Raw genomic sequence first — 19,146 nt, 5'->3', positions numbered from 1 at the left:
AAGTGCTCCTCGCAGACCCGGCCGAACCGGTCGGGCGGGCGCCTCAGGGCTTGGCTTCGCTTCTCCGACGCCGCCCCGGCCCCCCACCGGCTGGGCTTGGGGGCGCGGAGCCGGCGCCGGGGTCACCGCGGGCGGAAACTGCTGACCTTTGCCTTAGGCCATACCAATAGTCGACAGTCCGCAAGGGTTGCGGCAGCCGAGCCAGGGTAACGCTGGCAGGGCAAGGCCATAATCCTGGATGAAGCCGGGGAAACAACGGGATGCAGACGTGCCGAGTGGCAGGGCCCGGTGGATCACAGGGCTCACGGCATGCCTAGCACGGACCTGGAAACGGAGACTTCGCCACTAAAGACCTAGGGCCAAGCAGCCCATGAAACCAGCACTCTTGGAATTCCAGAGGGCTGGATCGGAGCTGGTTGGCGACACTCAGGGGGCTCGCCTGGAGCTCACCAAGCATTGTCTCCTGGGCCCGGGACCCCCACGGCAGATGCCCCACAGACTACAGTAACGCCTTTGGCTCTAATTAGCCGGCTTTGAAGATGAAACAGACCTGAGCCCCCATGTTAGCGCTGCCAACTAGTTTCTCTCCTTTCTCCAAGCTTCGCAGGCCCCTCCCTTACCCTGTCCTGCTGCCCTCAGATGGGAGGTGGTAGGGAGTGGTGGGGTAGAGAGAGCTGGAAAAGAGGCTGTCTGGGTGCCCGCGGTGCCAGGGATGCCAGGGGGATGGAGACAGGGATCCACCCCGAGGGACAGGTCCAGCTGGAAAGCCCAGTCCCAACTCCTCTGGGCCCTGGCTCCATAGTTGACTCACAGGCGACAGCCCCAAACCACTTCCCTCTAGGTGCCTCAGTTTCCCCATCTATAAAATGGGAGTGATGACTCCCGCCCAAGAGACTGTGGGGTGGGGCAGCCTGGCTAATTAAACCTAAGATGAAAGACGCCAGGATGAGAGCAGCCCTGGGAGGGAAGACAGCTTGGGGTAACAAGGAGCCTGTCTGGTTTCCCTGTCTGAGGCCCAGAGGGTGCTGATAACTACACACCCCTAGCCCTCACCACTCACAGGGAGGGAGCAATGATTATTAAACCTCGTTTACAGTTGAAGAGACAGGCTTCAAAGGGTCAGGAAATCTGCCACTGGCTTTGGCCCTCACTCAGCTTCTGACAGCAGCGTTTCTGGACCTTGGCTCCTTGGGGCCAGGGGTCTGGAACCTGGGGTTCCAGCAACCCTGGGGTACCTGGGGATGGGTACCATTCACAGATGAGGAAATGAAGGCCCAAAGAAGTGCAGTCACTTGCCCAAAGTCACAGAGCTCCTAAGAGGTGGAGGCTGGACATCAGCAAACGGCCCCCTGCTGCCCCTGACTTGGCCCTGCTTCCACACCAGCTACCCGCAGCCCTCTTGGGTGTCCAGGTCCTGGGATGGGCCTTCCCCTTACCTGCCTGCCCAGATGTCCCTGCCCTGTTCCCCTGTGGGAGGGTGGCACTGGTCTGTCCCTGGCACAGGCCAGGCAGAGAGTTAAGCTCAGCCCACCAGCACTGAGGGCATGAACGTTCCCTGAATCCGCAGTCAGCAGGCCTGCCTGGGAAAGGGACCTCCCAGCCAAGAGGGCCCAGGTGTGGGCTGCAGCCAGGTGGCTGAGCAGGGAACTCCCCCAACTCAATGTTCACACCTCATTCCTTCTTCTCCTGATGGGTTTCCAGCCTCCCCGGTGTAGGCCAGCTCTGGGGAGATCCTATACACAAGGCTTGGAAAAGGGAAAGTCAGTTTCCCGAGGGGTCCTGAGCCCGTTTTCTCATCTGTAAAATGGGGACATGGCCAACCCATCTTCCCAGCACTGGGTGCTCCCTGGGGATACAGGGATGCTTTAAAAAGAACACCTCAATAGGCAAATCCATAGAGAGAAAGCAGAGTAATGGATGCCAGCGGCTTGGAGAAGAGCAGAATGGGGATTGACTGCTAATGTTTACGGGGTTTCTTTTGGGGTGATGAGAATGTTCTGGAAGACCGTGGTGATGGCTGCACAACTCTGTGAAGATACCAAACCCCCTGAATTGTATACTTTAAAAAGGTGAATTTTATGGTACATGAATTATATCTAAATAAAGCTACTAAAACGGTGTTAAAAGAAAGAGGTCCCTTGTATACAGAACTTACGGTTGTGGGGGAGGGGGAGGATAACAGACAATAAACAAACAGGACAAACCAAAATTTCAGAGTAAAAGATGCTGCAAGGAAAATAGGACAGGGTAATGGGCCGGAGGTGACTAGGGGACAAGGATTTAGCTAGGTGGCCAGAGAGGCCTCTCGGAAGGGGGACACTTGGCTGAAACCTGAATGACAGAGGTAACCAGTCATCAGGTGGGGAAAAGCGTTCTGGGAGGAAGGCACACCGGAGGAGAGGCCTGAGCAGGACCAGGCTTTGGCAGGCTTGGTGGATGGCAGGCAAGCAGCGTGGCTGGCACACGCAGAACCAGCAGGAACGGAGAGGCGAGCGGTCAGGAGGCTGGGAGGGACCAGAGTGCACGAGGCCCCCAGCTGCCACGGGAGCCACGGGAGGGCTTGGGCCAAGGGGAGACAGCTGGCTGCCGGTGGGGGAAGGGGGCCAAGGTTGCTCCGGAGGCTGCCCTGTGGCCAGGTGAAACGCGCCAGGGCCTTGGCCCAGGGCGTAGCTGCGGATGGAGGTGTGGGCGTGTGCCCGACGATTTGGGAGCTCCCGGGACTTGGTGGTGGGTGGATGTGGAGGGTGAGGGAAGAGGGGACAGACAACTCTGGGCTTTGGCCCTGAGGACTTGAGGGCTGATGATTCCAGTCTCCGTGATGAGGAAGGCTGTGGCAACTGAGGAGGGAATAAAGTCTGGCAGGTCAGACCTGCAGCCACCGTGGAGAGGCTTGGAACCTTTGGCTTCTCTTTGCACTGTTCCAGAGGCTCCAGATGGCCCAGATGGCCCCTCCTCCTCTGGCTACTGCCCCCCCCCCCCCCTCCACCGAGGGGGCCTTTGCCCGCCCTGACAGTAGGACATTGGGAGGCCCACGGGCAGGAACTCTGCAGAGGTGGAGGGTCGGTGTCCTGACAGCACTCATGGCTTCTCAGGGGCTTTGCAGCTTCCCGGAGGCTATTGTTAAATAACGCTGGAGAGGCCACTGTTCGAGCCACTCAGAGGCCTTGGTGGCGGGGGCAACATCAGCCTGCTTTAAGGCTGAGTCCATTTTCAAAGGCTGCTAGACTTCCAGGCAAAAGCAAATCCACATCTCTTGACCGCTCTGAGGAAGAGAGCTGGAACTAGGAGCCCGACTTAACAGATGTGTAAACTGAGGCCCTGACAGGTTAGGTGGCTTGGTTCGAGTGCCCAGAGACTAAAAGTCTGGGGCAGGCCAACTCCAGGCCCTTTCCTGCTTGTCGCAGCACATCTCATCTCCTGGAAGCCCTTCTGCCTTCAAGCCTCCCTGCTTCCCAACCCCTGACCTGCCTCCACCCCCTCGAAGCTCCCCTGCTAAGCTTTCTCTGAGAACAGGAAGGGGTTGTTCCATGCCTTCTCCATCTAACTCCTGCCCCAGCTCTCCCCAGGCTGCTCAGGCTGGGAGCCCAGCACCAAAGGCGGGAGCCAGCCACCACTCTTTGGGGAGCACGGTCCTTGCTTGCTTGCTGGAGTTCTGCCTTGCTTCACACCCTTGTCCCAACACTATACCAACAAGAGAGGTCTACTCAGAACACCTAGAATCAGAGCTCATGGCTCCGTTTGCAGATGGCCCAGGCCACCGTCACCTCCTGCTCGGACAATTGCAGTAGTCTCCTTACTGGTCTCTCTACTACACCGTTCTACCATAGCTTCCCACCACTGAGCCTCACATGACATGGCACACCTGCCTCTTCAACCTCAGTTCCCACACCCTCCCATTCCCTCCTAATGCCACCTTGTCTTTTGGTTCATCTCACATACACTAGGCTCACCCCCACTCTGGGGCACCAGCTGTTCCTTCTGTGGATCTGGCTCTTGCCTGCTCACACAGCTGGCCCCTACCTCTTGTTCAGATCTCAGCACCCCCACCTGTCATTATCCCATCACTGAAGTCATGCATCACACTAAAAGTTTCCTTTTTTCTCTGCCTTGCATCACAGAATCATCAGTACCAAGCAAGTGATAGGTGTTCGATATTTGTTGACTGAATTAAGGAATGAATGAATGAAATCTGATACTGTGTGAATGGAGCAGAAGGTGCCTGCCCTCATGGAGCTTGGTGTTTATCCAAGTTCACGCACATTGTCTCGTTCCAGGGCTGCTCATGAACCACAGACCACACATCAGCAGCCTGTGGGTCAAATCTGACCCTCAATGGTATTTTGTTTGACTCGTTACATGTTTTTTTTTTAAAAAAACTTTGGTGGGGGGCACCTGGGTGGCTCAGTCGTTAAGTGTCTGCCTTCGGCTCAGGTCATGATCCCAGGGTCCTGGGATCGAGCCCCACATCGGGCTCCCAGCTCGGCGGGGAGCCTGCTTCTCCCTCTCCCACTCCCCCTGCTTGTGTTCCCTCTCGTTGTGTCTCTGTCAAATAAATAAAATCTTAAAAAAAATTTTTTTTGAGCCAACTTTTAAAAATTGGTAGATTTCACATACAAATCTGGGTTTTTGGCTTCTTTTCGAAAATGGACAGATGTGGCCACATTGGGTTTCTATGCTCAGATGACATGATTGTTACTGCCCTTTTAGACAGGCACATTCTGCACCGTCCCCACCACTCTCTCTGTCTTTCCCTGACAGCCCGGGTCAGTTGCCTTTTATCACCGAACCTGCCCTATTGCTTTCCTTATAATAAATTTGCTCTGTATCCATGCCTCTACCAAAAGTTGGAATATGAAAGGCTGAATGGGTCACATGAGTCAAGAAAAAGAGAGATTCATTCATGCAACAAATATTTATCGATAATCTACTATGTGCCAGCTACAGCTGTAGATACTGGAGATATAGGAGGGGACAGCATGGGTGACTATCCCCTCCCTCTGGACACTGTGTAACATTCTTACTACAAGTGGAGACATGGGAATTGTTCCTTACTAACCCCCCACCCATGAGAAAGACTGCGGTTCTTGTGTCCAAGGTCATCTGTGAAGACTTAGTTTCCACTAAGCACCTACTGTTTAACAAGCCCCTGGCAAGATCTGGCACAGCAGAAATGCTCAATAAATATCTGTTGAATTAATTAACTAAATTTACCTCCTAGACAGACTGTGTTAGGGGTCAATGTTGTTTCTCCAGGATTTATTCGAAAGGTAAGTGCATAGTAGGTGCTCACTTCATGCCAGTTGAACCAAAGGGTGCAGGTAAGAAGGGAGGGCTGACAAAGTACGTTTGGGGTGCAAGAAGGCAGAGCCCTGGGAGAGGAAGGGGCAAACAGCTATGAGCTGCGGGAGCCCACAGTGACCCCAGGAGGTAGGTGACAGGATTCTCAGGTGATAGACTAGGAAACAGGCTGGAAAGGAAAGCCCCTTGGTCAAACTCACAGGCCCCAGGAGGGAGTGAGGGAGGAGGCCCATCTGCCCCTGAAGTGCACACTCCCCCCCCCACCTTCGGGGTGCTCCTGGACCACCTGTGGGGGGATGTAGAGGGCCTGCCCGGAAGCCGACCACCAGCCTTCTGCTCCCCTTTGACTCCTGACTTTTGAATTGTGTGAATTCATTTATCAGACTCATTTTTCTTAATCTGTTCCAGCAAACATTTAACACGTGGGAAAGGTGTATGTGTGGTAGAGATCCTGAAGTGTTTATTTTATATGGGGGTAGAAGGAGAGCTAAAGAGAGGAAGGGGTCCCATTTCTGACCTCAGTAGGCCAGCTGGTAAGAGAAGCCCAGCAGCCGCCTGGCGCCAAAGTGTCACAGTAACTGGAAGGCAACAAGCGCTCCGAGGGGAGGGGGGGCCTCCCTCCAGCTAAATCTGGGGGCTGGGCAGAGCTTGTTGAATGATTGGGGGGGTGAGGGGGAGGGTGTGTGTCCCAGGCTGAACTTCAGCCGAGGATGGCCAACGGGGGAAAGCAGACAAGAGCCCTCTGCCCTGCAGTGGCTGCCACCAGGCAAAGTAGGTTGGGCCTGACTTCTTCAGGGGGCCTTGGCCTCGGCCTTGCTGCACCTGAAATCTGGCCCTTTGGGACCAGGATGAGAGTGTTTGCGGGAGCGTAAGCCCCAATGACTAAGGCGCTGAGGTCTTTCGAATCTCGGTGGACTCGGAGAGGTTTAAACGCCCCATCCTCCACGAAGCCTTCGACACTTCCCTAGCCAGAAAGCGGGCTCCGGGCCGTGATGAGCGATCTGCTCTCCGGCCGGCACTCTCCGCTTTGTACTGTGGCCGCGTCGTCCCCGCGGGCACGCCCACTGGCCTACGCGCTCCTGGGGCCTCGCGTGCCTACCCGCACGGAGCCGGAGCCCAGCAAATACCTCTGGGCTGAACCACGAATTGCTCAGCCAGGCCTTCGGGATCCGGGCCGCCTGGGCCCAGGCCCGGTTCAACAAGTGTGGGCGGGGCCGCCCGTTCCCGCCCGACGGCTTCGCGCCTCCCCAGGCGCCCGGGGCGCGCCGAGTCGGGCCGGGCCCCGTTGGGCGAGTTTCATTTCATCACCCGCAGAGCGTGCGAGCGCGGGTGCACATAACGTTGCCCCCTCCCCTCCTCGGCTCCCTCCGAAACTCCCAAACTTCCGTTGGCGCACGCTAGCGCTCCCAGCTGGGAGGTCCCGGGCGGGGCGAGCGGCGGCCCGGCCGGCGGGGCAGCCGGGTGCTGGGTGCCCCACGCCCGCCCCCCGCCCCCGCCCGGGCCCCCGCCCAGGCCGCGAGGCCACCTCACCGGCAGCGGAATGGAAACCGGTTCGACAGGTAACAAATAGGTGGGTTGTCACCGTTATTTCCCAACGCATGCGCCGTCGCTCCCCGGGACGCTCCAAGCTAATTAGCTCAGATCACCCCCCCCCACCCCGCCCCAGCCACCAACACACACCGCCGCGAGCCAATAAAGCGTGAACCCGTCCGTCCGGCTCGCACTTTAAGACTTCCCGAGCGGCCGCGGGGGACGCCAGTCGAGCCAGGAGACGCTTACCTGCCGCTTCCCCCCGCCGCCCGGTGCACCTGGCTGCAAGGGCCTCCGTTCGGAGGGAGGGCGGCGACGGCCCCGCGGAGTTGGAAACGGGCGCGCACCGTCCCGGGCACGGTCTCTCCGCCGAACGTGGGGGCACTTGGGCGACTCGTTCCCTGAACTGCCCCCTCCCCTCCCCCGCCTCGGGCTCGGCCCGGGAACGGTGGGACGGCTCCCGGCTCTAGTGACGGAAGCGGACGGTGCCGGGCGAGGAGGGTTCGAAAATGCCCCGCGCGTTTCTGGTGAAGAAGCCGTGCGTCTCCACGTGCAAGAGGAACTGGAGCGAGCTCCCCGACGAGGAGCGAGGCGAGATCTACGTGCCAGGTGAGGCCAAGTCCGCGGCCGCGAGCCCTCCGCCGCCCTCGAGACTGCGGCGCCCGAGGGGCTGGGGGCCCCGTCCAGGCGGCGGGCGTGCGGAGCGCAGCGACGCGGAGTTCCGCGGCGGGCGCAGCCGGGGCGCCCGATTTTATGTTTAAGCGGCCGCGGCCCCGTTAGCCCGCGGCGCGGGGGGAGGGGAGGGGAGGGCAGGGCGGCCGAGGAGGCGGCGCCGGGTGGGGGCGGGGGCCGCCGGGAGGGGGCGAGAGTCGTTGCCAAGCCCCGCGGCTGGGCAGGGGGCAGGCGGGTCCGTGGCGCGCGAACCCGCGCGGTGCCGCCCTCCCCTCCACCGGCCGGAGCCGCGGCGCAGGGGAGGCAACGGGGTGTGTCACCTCTCAGGCGACCCTCCACTCTCACGTCGTAAATCCAGAAAGCCGGGACTTTTATGAGGCGCGAGGAGGCACTGGAGCGATGCCACCTGGGGGGGGGGCACAGGGAGTGAGCTGGAGCTTCGGCCGCAATTTGTGCAAAATGTTAAGAGAAAACTCGTTTAAGCCGCCTTCATGGATCTGTCCGTCTTTCCCACACTCTGGTGGCCAGAAGGTCGTGGTGGGGGTCAGGCCGCCAGGGGTTCCCGGCCAGCCGCCCCACGGAGTGCGCGGAGACCGTGGAGAAGGCGCCCCGGCTGCACCCCGCTTGTCCTGAGGACCAAGGTGGGATCAGGTCTCACCACTGTTAGAAACGCGCCTTCTTGCAGAGGACATGGTTGCAGAGGACATAGTTGAGTGGAAAGTGTTTTTCAGGAGCCCAGCCCACAGCCAGGGGACCAGGCCCCCGGGGCAGCTGGTGCACCCAGCTTGTTTCGGGAGGACGCCGTGAGAGCGTCCGAGTCAACGTTGAATGAGTAACCCGAGTTGTTTCTCTCTCCAGGGGCATCTTCCTCTGGAAGCCCTGAGAACACTTTTGTGCCTTCCGTCCTCCTCCACACCCAAGAAAATCTTTATTCAGGAGAAAGCCAGCTTCCTTCGGAACTCCCCCTCCCCACGACTTGGGGGTGGGGCGGGGGCTGCGCTGCACACCCTGCCCAGCGCCTCCAAGGGAGGTGGGGGGCGGGGGCAGAGGTTGTAATTAACCAACCGACTTTGACCCTTGATCTGCAGGCTCCCTGGCAGTGCCCCAGGCCTTGTAGGAAAGTGGTGAAATGAGGGCAGTGAGGGGCCCTGTAAGGGCTCTTGCCTCAGTTTCTCTCCTGAATAAATTGGTGGAGACAGTGGGTGTACTGGTGAGATCTCTGTGGCCTGACCTGCCAGGATCCAATGGCCTGTGACGCTGTTGGGATGTTTCACAGGTTATCTCAAGGCGCTGCTTCTACAGCCTCCTTAAAACAAGGGGAAACTGAGACCCAAAGGCAGGTGAGCTGCCAGCTCACCTGAGGTGGATTAGGGTGTGGGCCCAGGATTCTGTTTATAGTTTCCTGTGTGACCAAGTTCCCTGGCGGGTTGGCAGGTTGGTGTTCCATCTCCAGAAGGGTCAGGAGAGGAACAGAGCCCCTTCTTCACTCCTGCCTCCTCCCTCACCTGTGTTTGTCTTGCTGCTTAGCTGCTCCTTCGGATCTGATAAACTGAACTTGGACTGTGTTAAAGGTGAGCTGAGCCTTGCGAGACTCCGTGTGCTGTTATTTTTAGTTTTATTTCACATCCCAATCAGTAACAGATCATGTGTTGACTTTTACAAAGGACAAAGAAATTCCGTTTGTTCCAATCATTGACTTCCTTGCATCCTGGTGATTTTCCCCACCACAGTTCTGGTGGCCGTTGCAGGAGTGGTGGGGGAGGCCTCCATCCCAGGGGCTGTCCCATCAGGTGACGGGCAAGGGCTTCTGGGTGCTCTCTGCCACCTGCTGGTGCTGTCCAGGTGAGGGGAGCTGTGCAGACCTCTCACTCTGTAGGATCGGCCAAGATGGTTGGGTCCGGGTCAAAACCTGGAGGGCACAGGTGAGAATTTGCCTCATCATTCTGCGGAGGGAGAGTCCTGTGGGGTGAAGCAAAGGTAGAAGGCAAAGCACTTAATTGAGCCTCTAAAAGCCATGTGGCCCACTGGAGAGTTTTCCCACAGGTTTTGGAAATGAGAAAGGGAATGTTCTCGGGCCACGCTTGGGTGCCTCAGATGGCTGGAGATTGGGGAGTGTGTTTTGTGGTGGCTTGTCCCCTGGCTGAGCCATTCCATCACTAGCCGACCATGACCCCAGGAGCCGGCTGGGCACGTTTCCTTCACCCCACCTCACAGACTCAGCACATTGTGACCAGCTAAGCATTGACCCCAGTCCCACCAGGAGAGGCCCTGGGGGCAGCTGGGGAGCAGGGAAGCATTTGAGGTCTGACCTTCCTGCTGGGGCCCTCTGAAACCCTTAAGGCATCAGAGAGCCCCTGGAAAGAGACACTTTTACTGACTGAAGGCTCAGGGCGCCAGTCTGACCAGCACTCTAGCCTCTCTCCCTGAGGCACGATTCTAGAAGTTCCCACCCCCGGGGCAGAACCTTTTCGTGGCCTCACTCCCCTTCCAAAGCCAAGGGAAAAGCCCAGAGGTGGGCACAGGGGGCTGAAAGCTCACAGCAGAAAGGAGATTGCAGGCTACCTATTTGGGCCCAAGAGCCTGGCCTAAGCCCTTCACTCCCCGCCCCTCATCTCCCAAGGCATTTCTCCTTTGTTATATCAATATTAATATGCAGATAGTAATGCTGGCTTCTTTTTTTTTTTTTTTTAAGATTTTATTTATTTATTTGACAGAGAGAGACACAGCGAGAGAGGGAACACAAGCAGGGGGAGTGGGAGAGGGAGAAGCAGGCTTCCCGCCGAGCAGGGAGCCCGATGCGGGGCTCGATCCCAGGACCCTGGGATAATGACCTGAGCTGAAGGCAGTCGCTTAACCAACTGAGCCACCCAGGCGCCCTAATGCTGGCTTCTTGAGAAGGAACCTAAGCACCTGTACCAAAGGGCTAAATTCCATCTCTTGGGCTAAAGGGGAAGCCGGAGAAACAGGGATGAAGCCCCATACTCCAAGCCCTTGCTGAGTCACAATGAAAAGCCAGGAAGGTACTTGAGGGTAGATGAGCCTGGTAGCGGCCTGGAAGCCGAAATGACATGCTCCCAGATGTGGGCATCCCAGGGCCTCTTCCAGGCCCCCAGGCACCCCCTTTCCGGCGTTGGGGCCTCTGCAATCTGTCCTCCCAGTTCACCAACACACCCACCCCTGGGAGGCAGCCAGGCCGAGGTGTGGGGGACCAGAGTTGCTCGGCCCGGCTCTGGCTAGGCAGTGCAGGGGTCTGGGCCGCTCTGTGTCCAGGCCAATGTGGACAGGCTTCTCAAGTCCGCTTTGGGCCCCAGAGTACGTGTGTGTGGGTGGGAGGGAGAGGGGCCTGGGGGAGGTCAGGCCCCCAGTGAGGGTCCTCCTCTAACTCCTGGGAAGTGCTGGCAGGGAAGGACGTATCTGCCGTGGATGGGGATGGGAGAGCAGCTTGGGCCTGCGCAGTGGCCTGGATGGGGCCAGGGCCTGTCCCGTGGGGCACTGTCCCATAAGCTGCCAAGCCGTTTGCTCCAGGCTGCGGTGACCCGAGACAGACTCCTGCCACACCATTTATCCCAGAAAGAGAGCAGGTGAGGGCAAGTCCTCTGGGCACAGGGAAGACCAGAGCGAAGGGTGGCCACTGTTGATGTTCACTTTCAACAAGTTCGCAGTCCCACGGGGTGCCCAGCCCCGTGCTGGCCAGAAAGAGGCAGGGAGGAGACAAATGGAGGCACAGTCCACGGCTGGTCAGGGCCACCCACCCTAGCACACGGGCTCAGGTGCCCAGTGTCGACTTCGTTACGGACACAGTACAAAAGGCAGTTGGGAAAGGGGAGAAAGATACTGCCTGCGAGAGAAACTTGGCATTCACAGAAGGGAAGCAGTAGGCTGAGGAACGGGCCCATTGTTTCCAAGGCTGCCCACCTTTCAGGCACTGCGAGCTGACCTGCGGGGGCTGGGGGAGATGGACACAGGGGACCCCTGCCTTTCCTCGTAAGGGGGCAAGGCCACCTCACCCAGCGTGGGTCTTGCTGATACATTGTCGCTCCCCATTCGGCGCTGAGTCACACCCCCCCACCCCCAGGTCAGCCCCCCCGCCCCCATGTGGTCAGAGGTTAGGCGTCCTCACGTGTGCCTCACCTGCTCGCCCTAGGGAGCAGCCGTGACTCCAGGCCCGGCAAGCGGTAGGACCTGGCCCTCTGTCCGGTATTTGGCCAGCTTGCCATCTGCGACAGAGGGGACTTGCTGGGGGCCAGAAGGGGGGAGCCAGCCCTTGGGTGGAAAGCTGCCCATGCCCTCAGCATCACCCAGCAGAGGTGAGCTGGGCCAACTGAAGGGGAACCGGCGAAGGCCCGAGGGAGTAGGGAGAGGGCCGGCTGGTCTGGCCTTGCCGTGCTCCGCAGCTGTGGGCGGGCGATGATAGCTGCAGCCGCCGCCTTGCCGGAAACTTCTAATTAGGGGACAGAGAGCAGCACAGGCAGGGCCCAACCAGTTCTGCTTCCTGCCTCCTGCCTCCTGCCACCCAGTGCCACCCAGTGCCAGGAGCGGGACGCTGATGAGCATTCCGTGTGCATGCGGTGGCAGCAGGGCCAGGCTCACGGGGGTGGCGGGAAGACAGGTTTGGCGGGGTGGATGGCATGAGGCAAACATCCCCACCCACAGGGTCCCCTGCCCCTGGCTCCCTCCCTGTCCCCTGCTCCTCAGCACCAGCTCGGCGGGGTTGCTGTGGAGTGGGAGAGGCAGGCACAGGAAGTCGGTCTCCCCGGTCTCCCTGGCTGGGGTGGATCCGCAGCGCCCCCACCCTGAACACTGCCACCCCCTCGGCGCAAGGGAGCCAAGAGTGACAACTCCTTCGGAGCACAAACCAGTGAGCCCTCACCTGTCATCACTCCTCCCTCGGCTGCTGCCTGTGCAGGCCGTTTGGCCAGGCTCCAACTTCCAGGAGCTTCGCTCACGCTATCCGATATGGAAGGACAGAAGAGGGAAGAGGTTTCTGTTCTGTTTGTCACTACCTGGATTGAGAAATGGAAATTGTCATTCAGCTTTGAATTCTTGGCCAAGAGCTCCCTCCGGTAGCTGGTAAAGTGGCATCAGAAGCTGCCAGCACTCTGCCACACCCCCGCCCCCTCCCAGCCCCCAGCCGGGGCGTGCACAGACAGCCGTCCCCGTGGGGAGGCCGCAGGGACCCCGAGAGCTTGGGCCTGCCGGCCAGCCTCCCAGGCTTCGGAGAGAGGCGCCACGCCAGCTCAGAGGCCGGGCCGGGGCCAGGCACCGGTGAATCAACTCCGGGAATGAGGTGGCTCATTAAAGTCCCCCGGACAGACGGACGCCAGTGCCAGCAGAACGGGTTCTGGGCGGCAGGCAGGCGCATTCTTCCCTTGTCAGACCTTTGTTGTGTTTTGAGGGGGCGAGAGCCAGGGCCTCTCCCGAAACTTCTTCGGTGCTTTCATATTCACGCTTCCTCCATCAGTAGTCCTCGGCCTTCCCTGTCTTCTGCCTCCAGCCCCCCTGCCCTGGGGCCGCCCCTCCCTGGGTCCCCGGCCTCTCTGTCTCAGCAGCCGTGAGGCGGGGTGCACTGGGCCTCTCTGTCTCAGCAGCCGTGAGGCAGGGGGTGCACTGGGCCTTGTCCGTGGGTCTGAGACCTTTACTCGGCCTCCCAGAAGCAACTCATCCTTTCCTTCCTCTGCCACTCTTGATTCTTCCTTTTGAAGCTTGGAAAATGCTCATAGCTTATGAGGTTTAAGTACAGCGAACCCTTGCCCAACAAGATGGGTTTGAACTGCACACCGGGCCACTCAGACATGGGGTTCTTCCCATAAATACACCACAGCGCTGTAAATGTATTTTCTCTTTCTTAGGATTTTCTTTTTTTTTTTTTTTTAAAGATTTATTTATTCACTTGAGAGAGCGAGAATGAGAGAGCACATGAGAGGGGGGAGGGTCAGAGGGAGAAGCAGGCTCCCCGCTGAGCAGGGAGCCTGATGCAGGACTCGATCCCAGGACTCCAGGATCATGACCTGAGCCGAAGGCAGTCGCTTAACCAACTGAGCCACCCAGGCGCCCTCTTTCTTAGGATTTTCTTCATAACATTTTTTTCTTCTCTAGCTTACTTTATTGTTATAATACACAGAATGTACAAAATACGTGTTACTCGACTGTTTCTGTTCTCGGTAAGCTTCCAGGCAACAGGAGGCTCTGGGCAGTTAAGTTTTGGGGGAGCCAAAAGTTATATTTGGATTTCTGACTATGGAGTTGGAGGATCAGCACCCCTAACCCCTGCCTTGTTAAAGGGTCCACTGTATAGAGTTTAGCCTTTGGGGAAGAAAACTACTGATGAATTAAAACATTAGCTAGTTTGCTCCGCTTTGCTCAGCTTTGAGACCCGTCCCCTCCGTGGCACTGTCACTCAGACAACTCTTCCTCTTCTCTGCTTCGCAACGGGGTTTAGTGTGAGGTGTGTGTCGTGGGGAGCGGCCGCCGCAAAGGGCTGCCAGGTATCGGTGCCTTGGAGGGTGGAGGTTGGGAGCCCAGCCCTCACTGTGCCGCAGCGAGCGGTCCCTGCCGTGGGGGCGGGTTGCATAATAGCTGGGCACGACGCCCAGGAGACTGTTAGGCTGCATCCACCTGCTGCTCCCTGACCTCCTCCCTGCTCCACCTCACCTGGCCTGTTTGCCTGCCAAGCTTGGCCAGTGGGAGTGGGGAGCCTAGAACCCTGAGGAGCTGCAAGAGCAGACACCAGCCAGCCTGGAGGACCACCCGGTCCCCCGAAGGCCAGCAGCTAAATTGGCCTGAAGCAGCAGCCCAGAGTGGCCCAGGTCACTGGGGACCCGTCAGGGCCAGGGATGAATCCCTGGGCCCAGGGCCTCCAGTGGTGCCCCTTGTCCACGCAGGAGCATGGATGAGACCTGGAATCCGGAGGGACTGGCCCAGGTGGGGCAGGCAGACAACTCGGGAGGGATAATTGGCAGGGCAGGTTCGGTCCTCCCAGTTCCGCTAAGACACAAATTACTCAGCGGGCAGGCCTGTGGGCTGTGGTGCTTGGCGGGTGTCCCCTGTAATTACCTTAATGGGGCAGGAGGGAGGGGCAGCGTGTATGGGCTGGGGGAGCTTGCTCTGCCATGTGCCTGCGAGGGGCAGGCGGAGGCTCCCGGGCCCAGCCAGCCCGCTGCCAGGCAACTGTCCTGAGACCCCAGTGAATCCTGTTCCCCCCACCAAACCCCTCAGCTGGCTGTTCTTCTCTCTGCAGTCAGTCTGGGCTTCTGCCCACCACAGCCCTACCGGGAACCAGAGCCGTCGGTGGCTGAACCCCCATCTTGCCCCCTGGTTTTGGACATGAGCCTTCGGGACTCCAGCTATAGTGTGGCCCCTGGACCCTGCGTGGTAGCCCAGCTGCCCTCCGAAGACGTGAGTCGTTTGGCAGACCCCCAGAGCAGAGACCACGGCTTCCTGCGCACCAAGATGAAGGTACTGCCCCTCACACTGTCTCCGAGGATCAGGAGCGTGTGTATAGACCTGTGTCCAGCCCACAAGAGCGGGTACAATGAGACCCAGACAGAGGCTGGCCTTGGATCTGGGTCCAGGTTTCTGCCGAGAAGTGGACCCAGCAGGGCATGGGGGGTGCAGGGAGAAGAGAAGCAGGTCTAAAGCGACAACGTCATGCATTGGGAAGAAGCGGCAGGGTTCTAAAGACATTTCACCCTTTGGAGTCCATTCCAGGAGTTATTTCGGTTTGTTTCTGTCCTTAAGGGGAGGTACCTCTTTGCTAGTCCTAGGAAAAGCGGGAGACGTGAGCCCGGCTCAACCCCTTCTCCTGGCTTCCCCTCCGTGCCGCGTCCAGAGTAAGCTCTGGAGTCCACTTGGTGGTTAGCTGTCCCTTGAGGCACGTGCCCGGTGGTCTCCGGCTCACCCGAGCGTGCCGCTTCCGGCCCCGTCGGCATCTGAGGCCTTGTACCTAGGGCAAGGCCGGGGGGGCGGGGAGCAGCCTGCTGTGCTCAGCCTCTGCAGTGGGAGCAGTAAGGAGGGCGTGGGGCAACAGAGATGCCCCTGCTTTTGAGGAGCGTGCAGACAGCGAGGCTGTCGCTGGCTGGGCCTGCATTCCTGAAAGGTCTAGGATCTGGAAGCACCTGCCAGCACCGATCTAGGGGAAGGAATCTTGTAGCTCTATTCTGTGTGCCAAAGGACTGAAGAAAGCTGGCAGCAGAATGCCTTTCCTTCCCCTCTTCCTCGTGTAGGCCAAGCGTGTGTTGTAACCAGAGGCGAACCACCCAGACACGTGCTGGTCGGTTGGCCGGGGAACCAGCACAGTGGCCCCAAGCCCCTGGGGCCTTCCTCTCATCCCTTGGACTCTGGTCGGTAGGGAGGGCATGGAGAGAGGGCAGAGGGCACGGGATGGCAGATGCGCCCGAGAGGTGGGTCCTGACCCAAAAGGTCTTGACTAGCCGGCAATAAGGGGCCTTTCCCTGGGGCCAGAAGCAGTAGAAGAGTGTGATGTGATGGGTGACAGGAGGAGGTGACAGCAACAGGGCCACCTGCAGCACAAGCAGCCTCTGGACGTTAATGGCTGTGGAGGACCGAGACCATGTCTGTCTGTGCCGGCCACAGGGCCGGAAAGGAACTGCCGTCACGCGGAGCAGCATCCTTCCCGAGGGGCAGAGCGTGGCCAGGATTTGCTTCCAAATGATCCAGGGCCAGGGGGAGGTTGGGAGGTAAAGATAAAACAAGACTGGCCCTAAATGACAGTCACCCTACTCATGGGACTCATCTCCACATCTGAAAAGATTTGAGCCTTTCCGTGGTTACAAAAGAAATGAAGCAGGTTTATAAGCAAGAGGGCTGTGAGGATGGCAAGGGGCCTCCCCTCATACCGCGTCAGGCCTGGCTCCAGTAAAAGCAGGGGGCTGGGCTCCAGGCTCCGAGCGGCGGCCTCGGGGGGCGATGGCCATGACAGAGGCCATATCCTGGTCGTGCCCCTGTCGTCCCTCAGAGAAGGCCGACAGAGGCCCAGGTGCAGGGCAGCAGCTTTGAGCCCCAGGAAGGGAGGCCTTCCTAACAGGTGATGGTGACCCCAGCTGTTTCTACAGGTAGTTCATTGCACATCTCTAGAGGTGTAAAGGGGCGGGTGGCAGGGGATTTGGGAACCCAACAGCAGGCCTGACCATTGACCCAAAGGTTCCTTCCAGCCCCACCAGCGCTGATCTGTGAGCCAGGGGCACAGAGGTGCGGCCTCCGGAGGGCGAGCTCGGCTTTCCGTGGGCGGCTGGGGGCTGGTGTTTGCATCCTCCCAGCATGCCCACCTGCAGCCCCTGCTCCCAGACGGCTGTCACAAACACCATCCTCGCCCACAGGTGACCCTGGGGGATAGTCCCAATGGAGACCTCTTCACTTGCCACATCTGCCAGAAGGCCTTCACCTACCAGCGCATGCTGAATCGCCACATGAAGTGTCACAACGACGTCAAGAGGCACCTCTGCACCTACTGTGGGAAGGGCTTCAATGACACATTCGACCTGAAGAGACACGTCCGCACCCACACCGGTAAGAGGAGCCCCTTGGCGTGGGGCAGTGAGCTCCTCCAGCCCCTGCCCAGTGGGGGATCCACAGCCTGGGAGGGGCGTCCTGGAGCTCGGGCAGAAGCCCCCCTCGGCTAATCGGTTTGGTCCCTCAGGGAGCTGGAGACGGGACAGGCCTCCTCGGTTCCCCTCCCCCAGAGTCAGGTGGCCTGGCCTCGCTGTGGTGGGGAAGCTGCTCACGGGGCTCCTGTCGGCTCCCTGACACCCCGTGCTCTCCTCCCTGCAGGCGTGAGGCCCTACAAGTGCAGCTTGTGTGACAAGGCCTTCACGCAGCGCTGCTCTCTGGAGTCTCATCTCAAGAAGATCCACGGCGTGCAGCAGAAGTATGCGTACAAGGAGCGGCGGGCCAAGCTGTACGTGTGTGAGGAGTGTGGCTGCACGTCTGAGAGCCAGGAGGGCCACGTCCTGCACCTGAAGGAGCACCACCCCGACAGCCCACTGCTGCGCAAGACCTCCAAGAAGGTGGCCGTGGCCCTGCAGAATACTGTCACCTCCCTGCTACAGAGCAACCACCACCTCTGAGTGGCACCGCCCGGCCTGGGTCGCCTGCCTGCTGCCCGGCCAGTCCACCCTCCCGCTGCCTCTCGTGGGCCACGGTGACCAGGCCTGGAGGCCCCCACCTCCCGCCCGGGCACACGTGCCGGCTTAGGCCCTGCACTGAGCTCTGTTCATGTTTGCGTTTTTGTCTGATGGGCAGAGGCCACTCCGAGCCCCGGGCCGACATGGGCGAGGCCCACCTTCAGAGAGAGGACTTCCCAGAGGAGGGACGTGAGGATGCTCGGCGGCCTTCCTCCTCTGGAGCACAGGGGCGGGGACCGCTGGTCCCCCGTGGACAGCAGAGGAAAGAGCATGGGCAGAGAGCAGCCGGGCAAACCCAAGGTGCTGCTGGGGGAGCTGGTGCCCGCCTGCCCCGCGGTGCATCCAGCGCTCAGGGCCGCGGGGGGCGAGGCCCTTCCCACAGGGAGATGCATACACGTGCCCAGCCGTGGACGCATGTGCGCACACAGGAGGCCTTTCCACACATCACCTCATTTTTAGGAAATCGACGACAAGGTGCCAAGGAAGTTTTATTTCCTTTTTTTAAAGATGACACATGTACAGATATATTAATATATTTTTGGTGCCGATGGCGGCTATTTTTAAGAGAGGATGGAGCTGGCTTTGTTCCCTCTCTATGCAGTTCTATTTATCCTGGACATTTCATACCTCCTCTGTGCCTTGGCTCTGGGGGGGCTGCCCTCAGCCACCCCCCCCCCTCCCCCCCAAGACCTTCCTCCCGCCCTGCCTGGGGGGTGCTGGTCTGTCTGTGGTGGCCCGGGGGGCCCCGGCCCCCCCCCCCCCCCCCCCCCCAGGGCTCTGCCTTCCTCCCACATCCTTTCAGGGCATGCCTGGGGGTTACTGAGAGCCTGCTTGCCTCCCAATAACAGACCTTTTGTGGAACAACTCACCAGTGTGGAGACCAAGAGTTTGTCCAGCTGCGGCTGTAGGAGAAAGGCCGGTGGGGTGATGAGTCTTTGATGCACCCAGAGTCCACCGTCGAGACTGAGAAGAGAATGGGACCAGACTGCAAGGCCTGCCCTTTCTCTGGTTGAGAGAAAAACCCTAGGGCAGCAGCAAAAAATTGGGACAGAATAATAACCAGACCCATCAGAGGCCTCTCGGGAGGGCAGTATTGGAGGGCTAACAAGTTCTATTTGTAGCCTATTTTCTGACTCTTTCACAGGACTAGGCTGGGTTGTGAGCACATAAGGAGCGAGCCATCCCGGGGCTGGTTGGCTCCATCGGAGGAAATCGGCCACCAGGCTCTATTGGTGTGGCTGTGTTTCCCGCTAAAAACAGGAGAAGGGGTGTGGGTCAAAAGGGAGAGAGGGGCAGGGTTGGAGCCAGCCTGACAAAGAATGAGAAGGCAAACTCGAAAGAGGTCCGAAGAATGCAGCGGGCTGGGTGGCGCAGCGAAGCCGAGCCCCTGAGCAGAACCAGCCCCAGACCGCAGGGAAGGCGCTTTCTGGGGCCGCCCTCTGTGTATAGATTGTTCTGGAAGACTCCTGTTTTATTTTACTTTAGAGTGTCTGGGAGCTGCTGTATT

At 59.3% G+C, this 19,146-nt stretch overlaps 1 protein-coding gene across 2 annotated transcripts; it reads left to right on the top strand.

The window, feature by feature from the left end:
• Positions 1-6,970: 6,970 nt before the first annotated feature.
• On the top strand, positions 6,971-18,364 carry OVOL1 (ovo like transcriptional repressor 1). 2 transcript variants are annotated; one of them, XM_021685553.2, is made up of 4 exons: positions 6,971-7,437; positions 14,738-14,955; positions 16,836-17,025; positions 17,287-18,364. In XM_021685553.2, the coding sequence occupies exons 1-4, from the start codon at positions 7,338-7,340 to the stop codon at positions 17,580-17,582; spliced, it is 804 nt and encodes a 267-aa protein (XP_021541228.1). In that variant the 5' UTR covers positions 6,971-7,337; the 3' UTR covers positions 17,583-18,364. The 2 variants fall into 2 exon arrangements, with proteins under 2 accessions (XP_021541228.1, XP_021541229.1); XM_021685554.2 differs by lacking the exon at positions 6,971-7,437 and adding an exon at positions 9,061-9,071.
• Positions 18,365-19,146: the final 782 nt, after the last annotated feature.

Source organism: Neomonachus schauinslandi, chromosome 11 (assembly GCF_002201575.2).
Source record: "Neomonachus schauinslandi chromosome 11, ASM220157v2, whole genome shotgun sequence".
NCBI lineage: Eukaryota > Metazoa > Chordata > Mammalia > Carnivora > Phocidae > Neomonachus > Neomonachus schauinslandi.
This window is presented reverse-complemented; position numbering and strand designations above follow the sequence as displayed.

Coding starts and splice junctions, on each gene's coding strand:
- OVOL1 (XM_021685553.2), top strand. CDS start 7,338: ATGCCCCGCGCGTTTCTGGTGAAGAAGCCGTGCGTCTCCACGTGCAAG. Junction 14,956..16,835: donor TCCTGCGCACCAAGATGAAG/GTACTGCCCCTC, acceptor CCTCGCCCACAG/GTGACCCTGGGGGATAGTCC. Junction 17,026..17,286: donor ACACGTCCGCACCCACACCG/GTAAGAGGAGCC, acceptor TCCTCCCTGCAG/GCGTGAGGCCCTACAAGTGC.